This window comes from Pleurodeles waltl, chromosome 8 (genome assembly GCF_031143425.1).
Source record: "Pleurodeles waltl isolate 20211129_DDA chromosome 8, aPleWal1.hap1.20221129, whole genome shotgun sequence".
NCBI classification, from domain to species: Eukaryota; Metazoa; Chordata; class Amphibia; order Caudata; family Salamandridae; genus Pleurodeles; species Pleurodeles waltl.
Genome location: NC_090447.1, coordinates 1,176,293,317 through 1,176,302,127, shown reverse-complemented (window position 1 = coordinate 1,176,302,127; position 8,811 = coordinate 1,176,293,317). Strand labels below are relative to the sequence as shown.

Sequence of the window (8,811 nt, the reverse complement as noted above, 5' to 3'; positions counted from 1 at the left end):
GTCCGTGAACACCTGCACCACCTTCCCTTTCACAACAGGAAGAAATGCTTTTAATGCTAGCCAGATCGCCCGAAGCTCCAGCAAGTTGATGTGGAGCCCGGATTCCGCCGGATACCAGTGACCTCTGATCTCCACCTCCCCCAGATGGCCGCCCCATCCCAGAAGTGACGCATCTGACACTACTGTTAGATCTGGTTGGGGAAGGGAGAGGAGTCTGCCTTTGACCCAATCGCAGTTCACTAACCACCACTGCAGATCTTTTGCAGTCCCTTCCGAGATCTGAACCACGTCAGTAATATTTCCCTGATGCTGTGCCCATTGGAACTTCAGGTCCCACTGCAGAGCCCTCATGCGCCATCTGGCATGCTTGACCAATAGGATGCAGGAAGCCATGAGTCCCAACAGCCTCAGAGTCTGTCTCACCGAAATCCAGGATAGAGGCCGAAACATCGGTATCATAACCTGAATATCCTGGACCTGCCGTTCGGGAGGATAAGCCAGATACTGCACTGTGTCCAGAACAGCTCCGATGAAAGTGAGCTTCTGAGAGGGAGTCAGGTGTGACTTCAGCACATTTATAGTGAACCCCAGCGAATGCAGGAGGTCCGCCGTCATCTGGAGGTGGGTGACTAGAGCCTGGGGCGTAGAAGCCTTCAACAGCCGATCGTCCCGGTAGGGGAAGACTGAAAACCCTGACCTGCGCAGATGAGCTGCCACCACCGCCTCCGAGGGGCACTGGTGAGACCGAAAGGAAGCACGGTAAACTGAAAGTGCTCGTGGCCCACCTTGAACCGCAGGTAACGCCTGTGGGCTAGCAGGATAGGAATGAGGAAATACGCATCCTGCAAATCCAATGCTACCATCCAGTCTCCTTGGTCTAGGGCAGACAAAACCTGAGCAAGAGTGAGCATCTTGAATTTCTCCTTCCTGAGGAAGAGATTGACGTCCCTTAAATCCAAGATAGGGCAAAGGCCTTTGTTCTTTTTGGGAATCAGAAAGTAGCAGGAATAACAACCACTGCCTACTTCTGATATCGGGACTCTTTCTATGGCTCCCTTGGCCAAGAGAGCCGTAACTACCTCATGGAGTAAAGCTAGATGGTCCTCCATAAGCCATTCCTTTGTCGGATGGATAGAAGGAGGGAAAGACTGGAAGGGAAGGGAGTAGCCCTTCCGTATGATCTGCAGGACCCACTTGTCTGTGGTGCCGGAAAGCCAGTGAGGAAGATGAAAACGAATCCTCCCTCCAACTGGACGGCCGTGATCCAGCAGAACCATACTAGGAGGGCTTGGGCGCAGTGGAGGGGGGCTGTGTGGCGGCCGACCTCTGGCCAGACCCTCTGTGTCTGATGGTACCACGAACACGTCCTCTTCAGGGATGCTGTGAAGCCGGAGGACGGTGGCTGAACTGTGTCTGGTGTGGTACGAAAGACAGACTGCTGTTGTGCTGGCGCTGAAAGACCCAAGGATCTGGCCGTGGCTCGAGAATCCTTGAACCTCTCGAGCATGGAGTCTGCCTTTTCGCCAAAAAGGCGAGAGCCATCAAAGGGCATGTCCATCAAGCTAGACTGGACATCCCCTGAGAAACCAGCAGAACATAACCAGGCGTGGCGACGTAGGGCCACTGACAATGAAATCGCTCTGCCCAGCGAGTCGGTTGTGTCCAAACCACACTGGATCGTTAACTTGGCTGCATCTCTTCCATCCTTGACAGCCTGGGTGAGTGTGTCCTGTACGCCCTCCGGGACCTGGGGCAGCACCTGTGCCACCGTATCCCATAAAGTATGGGAATAACGGCCCAATAGGCAAGAGGTGTTTACGGACCTCAATGCCAGGCTGGTGGAAGAAAAGATCTTCCCAAGCTGATCCAGCCTCTTGGATTCCCTATCCGGGGGAGCGGAAGGGAAGGTACCACGGAAAGTAGAGGCTTTGACAACCAAGCTCTCAGGAGTGGGGTGTTGTGTCAGGAAACTAGGGTTGCTCGGAGCGGGCCTATGGCGTCAGCCGACCATCCTATTCACAGGAGCCCCTGTGCTGGGTTTGGACCACGTACCCAGAAGGACGTCTGTAAGAACCTCATTGAAGGCCAACATCGGCTCTGATGTGGTCACCCCCGGCTGAAGCACTTCTGTCAGGATATTCGTCCTGACTGGCACTGTAGGCAAATCTAGGTCCAGGACCTCAGCTTCCCTATGCACCACCATAGCAAAAGAAGCACCCTCCTCTGTAGCCACATTAGGAGGAGAGAGCATACCAGTATCCTGAGACGTGTCCAGTCCACTGGCCTTCCCTAGATCCTCATACCAGTCCTGTTGTAATCCACATTCTAAAGGGTCCTCAGACCCCTCCCATTCCTCTCCTGCGTCTGGCTGGTCTAAATAATGCTCAGACAATGATCTGGGTGAATTGGCTCCGTCGAAGTCAGAGTCTATGTCGCTCCGGCTCCGGATCATCCGGAATAAGGATGGGACTGCCACCGGTGGCGGAATCGTTGACGTCTGACCCGGCGCCAAAGGAGGTCGACTGTGAGTGACAGGCGCCGGTCCGGATCCAGTATCGCATCCTGGGGTCCCCAACGGCGCCGAAGCCGCGGGCATCAAATCCGAAGGTGCCCCTGCTGACCCCATGGGACCCGAAGACCCACCGAGGGTGCAGCCCGCTCAAAAACGAGACACATGGCCTTGTAAACCTCTTATTTGAGCGGGGGTCGATCAGGTCCCCAGAAAGGGGAGAAGACGCGGAGTCGACCCTGGCGACGGCTCCGTGGACCCCCGCTCGGAACGTCGACATTCCCTAGACGCCTCGTCGGCTGACGGGCGTGGCGAAGACAAAGTCCGCTTGGACGACTTCTTGTGCCTCTTACCTTCGGATGACCTCGAATGCGAGGAAGAGGACTTGGGGCTCCGGGAGCGGTGCTGCGACCTCCTCCTGCTACGGGACCGTGACCACCGCGGAGTCGCACCGACCCAAGACGAATGTCGGGCTGCAAGAAGCTTAGGGGATCTCTCCCTCAAGGCCTTCGGCGCCATGACGACAGTCGGAGCACGAGGTGGAATCGTGGTCCTTCTCCAGGCACCAAAGAAACACGGTGCGGGTCCGTCGCCGACATGGTGCGATGACACGCACCACACGGCTTGAACCCTGTCTTTCTCGAAGACATGACTTCAAACAGTCAAAAAAGCCTCGACAAACCGCCAAAGAAATGTAGCTCTTTCCGGAACTGCGCTTAACCGGCGCGGAAGGAAAAGAACTGACATACGTGCGCAAAGACGGTGTCTATAGACAACCGTGGCGTCAGACGGCTCCAACGACGCTGACGACGCACATGGAGCTTGTCGACGCACGTGGATCCAGACAGCACGCACAGGGTACTGCTCAGAAAAAACTCCGGATTCGAAGCTGACGCCAGGGAATTCTAAGGTAAGAAAGCTGCAGCTAGAAGTCTCTATCAGATATCTGCATTTTACGCAATTTATACTGCTGCTACCTTTTATTCTCCTTCAGTAATGCATGGGTGAATTTCCATTAGAGATGCAGAGTGCAAGGACATCCAACATGCAAAGATTTGTGCGTGGATTCTCAGCAGGTTGAGAAGAGTGAATTTCTGGAAACCTTAATCTAAAATATATATACTTTAGAATCTTTTTATTTGGTTTTAAAGATGATCGTATATATTCGCCCGTAGGCCTTTATCTGAATATTCGTCATGTATCACATAATCATCAACAGTTTTGATGCTCGGGAGGGAACCACGACTAACATATTCCCTACCCCAATCATGAACAGCAGAAAGTGTGGGCACGGGCGAGAGGCTGAGAGAGCCAGATTACAAGTGGCTCATGTCAGATGTGATAATTATGGCATCTGAAAAAAATCTGACACCAAGATGTTAGAAATGTTCACCTATTTTAACTTTTTGAGGAATAACTTGAAGATTTTGGTGCTTAATGCACCAAAATACATATATATTGATAAATGCCATGACTCATCACCTAGTTAAACACGTGCTGGCGAAATTTACGGAAGGGTGAGATCTTTTTTGGATTTAGTTGTTATACTGGGTGATAACTTCACACCATTTATTGTTATGATCCCTGTGCAAACATGCTTGTGTAGAGATAGCAATTTAATGGACTATATGTAATCGGGGCCATGGTGTTGTTGCAGTAAAAGAGAGAAGGGAAACAAACATGAACAAAGAATACAGGGTGCTTGGATATGTGTGCTTCGTAGTTACCTAATGCGCAGTGCTCCCCATGTGTGCTGGGTACGGATTTCTTAGGATTTTGGGGGCCTGGGGCTGACTGTATTTTGGGGGTCCCTGTTTGGAACAGCTTTGAATATATGATCCAGTTACAGTTCCTTCATGCCATTTTTGGTTCACAGGTACTTTGGTCCAAACTCTAAAAATTTTACATCTAAAATTCAGGGATAGTGTCCTGTGCTTTCAACATTGTAACAGAGAAACAGCTCACTAATATTACTGCAAATATTATGTGACACCCTCCCATTTCTCCTAAGTGAAGTCCTGTTTTGACCTAAAAGAAACTTTTTTTTATGGATATTGCATGAAACGAGTATTTCTCTGCAAAAATATCTGCACTTGACTCTCAAATCACTCAATAAAAATAAGGAAAACAGTATTTAAAATAATCTGTTTAAGAACTGTTCAAGGTCATCAGGACAAGACTCTATGCAGAACAGACTGACACTTTCAGGGGCGCCCTTGTTGTGGGATGATTCTTGTAGAAGTAGGAAAAAGATAACGTACGTTGGAGGGACTCTTTCAGTCAGCTGCACAGCTATAGAGTTTGGCGATGTTAAGTAGAGGTGCTCTAACCCCTGAAAAGTAGTCTTCTAAAGGCCCAAACCAAAACATATTTAAAAAGTAACAAAAAAACGCAATTATTCCAACCTTGTTAAGCACATAAAAGTAAATGAACTCCTGAAACATCTAAGCGTTTGTCTTTTGACTAGCATCATATCCATTAAAGTAAAGCAGATTTTATCATGTGCTTCAAAACAAAAGTCACTGAATTGTTAATATGTTCACGACGGTAAAGTAGAATTTAGAATGCGAGTTGTTTAAACTATGAACTAATGAAGTGCAACAAATGCCCAAACAGTGTTACCAAGTTTATCAACGACAAAATAATGAAGTAGTACCATTACAAAATGTGTTGTATTATGCTGCATAATTTGCCTGTTCTCGCAGCCAATTTTACTCAACCATGCTGGCTCTTAAGTGAGCCTAGGTGGAACCTATTGGCTTTGCCAATGTTTGTCAATGTTTGTTCAATATTAGTCTTGGCTCGCTGGCTCTGCTACTCACCAGGAAGCACATTGTTCAGTGGCAGGAAGACGGCTTCCCTGCACTCATCTGCAAGATAACGTTTTAACAGTAGTGGACAAATTATGCCGTCTGTCAGAAATAAACTACTATGTTTAGGGCACTGCGCACTGCTTGTAAAGCTTATACTTTGAACAACCTCTCCTGCATATTTGTGAACATAGTGCACCTTTCGTGGCTCTAGCAATATAGTTAAGAAGCCATTTCAAAACTTGCCTGCTATATAAATTAAAGTGACACTGGCAACATTCTACTCTGCACGCATACATGTAGATGATAAAAGCAGGCAGTGGTCGTGATATCTATCCAGCTCAACAACGTACCTTTCTTTAATAAAAACGTAACTATTCTTTCCCCGGCTCTATCAATGATAGAATGAATCACCTGTGTGTTTCGAACGCGTACTTTATCCATCACGGCAATGGAAAACACGAGGCAAACAGGGTCAAAACAACTTGTAGGTGGAGAACACCCTTGCGTAGATCAGTTATGAGTCCACTTTTGTGATAAGTTTATTCTGCAGGTAAAATCGGCCTAATGTGGCTCCGAAGACTAAGAAGCATGCTTTGAAAGTAATGCAGTCAAGTGTCCTCTGTATACCAGTGAAAATCGACTAAAACGAACCATGTTGTACTTCACACTGAAGGGAAAAATATAAACAACCACAAGACCCTATTATCACACATCATGACCTTTTACAGAAAAGAATGATGAGAACCAGTGGAGGAATGTGCATTCTACATCCTCCTGAGTGGACAAAGTAGGTCACAGTACCTCCTGGTCTTCTGAGTTTCATTAGGTGGTGAGTTTAATGATCAGTCTGAAATATGAACAATACTTAGAGACAACATTAGATTTCTGAAGTAAGGTGATTCATTGTTTCTAATGTTAAGACTAATGGTGAAACCTAACAAAATGCTGCAAGTAGGATCTTCAACAGAGCTGTGACGAGTCAATTCTCAGTGGTAACCATGTGGCATCTTTGACCAAAAGCAGTTAATCAAAGGATTTGCTACAATTTGGAGGATGAAATAATACAAAGCATTTCAGCTCGAAGTGGCACAAATTACGCTAACGATGTGGTATGACTGTTCACAATTTACACTGTTGCAAATGTTCACAATTTTTTATGCGAAGGTAACAAAACTAAGCACAATGTTGTCCAATTGAAGAGATGGTGGAAGGCAATGGACAGATTTCCAATACAATAATACAAAGAGCATCACCTCATTGGCCAAACCGATACGACCTGAAAACGATCTGCCAGGCTGACACCTTAGTAGTCTCTTGTAAATTTCTGTAGGCATAACCTAGGAACATCTTGAGAGTGGTAAAAGGCAATTTGTGAGTGGCATACCAAAGTTACTGGGACAGTTAAGCTGAATGGGGAGTTTCGAATGTAGACATACCATTTTAGATATCAATAATGTTTTCTAGTTTGGGGGTTGATAAGATCGTCTTTTAGTTTAGCTCATGTGTGGATCGATTACTTTAATACTGAGGCCTAGTTCTTTGGGTGGTTCCAATTAAGATACCAGTCAACAAGGAGGGCATATATTGAGACAGAGTTATTGCATCACTTTTTGGAACAGCATCTATATTACTCTCTAGATGTCGCCAAGCTTCAGTGATGTCAAAAAGATCTAAAGTAAAGCAGTACATGCATAACTGACTGAAAGGTTATGAGTTGAATATGCATTTAAGAGCATGCATTGCAGATATGTGATTTCACTTAATTTGGATGTGTGGGACTTTGTGAGGAAATAAAGCACTTGAGTGAGCACCTAATTGATTTTGGTTGCAAATGGACAATAGGTTGACTAAGTGTGTGTTAAAATATTGGGACATAGAATGTTTTGGTCTCAGAGCTATAGAGTATCAACACAAGAAGATGAAGGGTGATCTGAGTGTGTGTGGTAAAGTTAAGAGTGAAGGCGCACATGAACAGCCACTGGTGCTCAATTACAGAGATTGTAGACCGGTTTGTGTATTACAAATCACATACACCAATTCATAATACTTATGGAGCTAAAAAACGGAACTGTATTCAAATGTCACTTTAGAGGACATTCTTCATGAGCATAGCAACTGACTGAAGGAGATATTACAATGGTTACTTCCTGATCACATTTTGGAGCAGAACAGGCAGTTAAACTTTAGGAAATCTCACTAGCTACTACAATTACATTGCCACCGCATACGATTTAGATTGCAATTTCGATCTTCAGATATGCATCTACTACAATATTCGAAATACAAGATTCTAAAAGTTTATGGTTCTTCCATACAACCCTGACAATTAGTAAACCACTCACCAGTAGTTTATAAAACTGGTGATGTGTGTGTAATCGCTTACATGTGCCTGTTCTGTTTAGTTATGGATACCATCATCTAACAAACCCCACGAACTTTAAGTATGAGGAAATAGAATACGAGTGAATGGGTGGGGTAACAAAAAAAAGGAACACTGCTACGACGGCGTGGGTATAAACAGCAGTAAAGCATCACTACTGTATCCTAGGCGTCCCACTGACAAGATGTCTCACTGGTTGTTTGTAAACCTTCCTCGGTTTCTGGGACAGGCCGGCCGAAGCCGGTTCTATCGTTGTCTCGCGCTCTGTGACACCACATGACGTCAGAAGGTGCAACGCAGGCCCAGCCAACCACAGGAAAGCACTATAAATAGCCGGCGCGGGAGGCTGTTCGTTTGCCTAGCAACAGTGGGACGTAAAACGGGGATGGTAGCGATATCGCGTGAGAAGAGCGATTAACGCTCCAGTGCACAGAAAATCCTGGCGCACAGCTCTGCACCAGAGTAACGCTGGCAGGGAGGTTACTCGCTTCGCACCAACTCCCACATACACCAGGAAAATAAACACATTTGATGTGTATTCATGGCACAGAGTATTTTTTAACAATACTTCAGTAAGGACTGATGTAGTGGGACATTTGGATCTAATAAAAAGAAAAACATGTATATCACACAAACCTGGGGTCAACCTGTGTTTAGTTTAAACGTGCAGGGAAAGTCAATTGAGGCAAACTCAATCTAAGTAATATTAAACATTCAGGGAGAGTGGATACATACCATGGCTTGCTCGATTTTGTTGTCTATCGCTACCACGCTGGCACCAGAGGAGCTGAAAAAAGACAAATAAAAATTAGCAATGGGGCAATTCAAATTACGCGTACAATATGTAATATCTATATCTGTAATTTCGCGATGGCATCCCTCCGCACTGCTCCTGGTAAGAGCAGAAATGGCGCTAATGTGGCAAGGGACTCCAAAGCACCATGTATGTCCCCCTCAAGGGACTTGTGCTTCATGAGAATCTGATGTGTTTAAAGAATTCGACTTCTCGTGCGTTAACTCGTCGTTAAGAGAAAGCCTGAGGTGGGGCACAACACAACGGTGGCAGAATGAAGGACAAAAGGCCGGTCGGGACAATTCACCTGCAGCAG

The 8,811-nt window shown here is 46.2% G+C and overlaps 1 protein-coding gene across 3 annotated transcripts in view; it reads right to left on the bottom strand.

Moving 5' to 3' along the window:
• Positions 1-8,811, bottom strand: part of TSC22D1 (TSC22 domain family member 1) — a 244,261-nt gene that overhangs the window by 16,339 nt on the left and 219,111 nt on the right. For all 3 annotated transcript variants that reach the window (XM_069205412.1, XM_069205414.1, XM_069205413.1), the window contains exon 2: positions 8,438-8,489. In XM_069205412.1, coding sequence (XP_069061513.1) covers positions 8,438-8,489 — 52 coding nt within the window. The remainder of the gene's footprint in view (positions 1-8,437; positions 8,490-8,811) is intronic.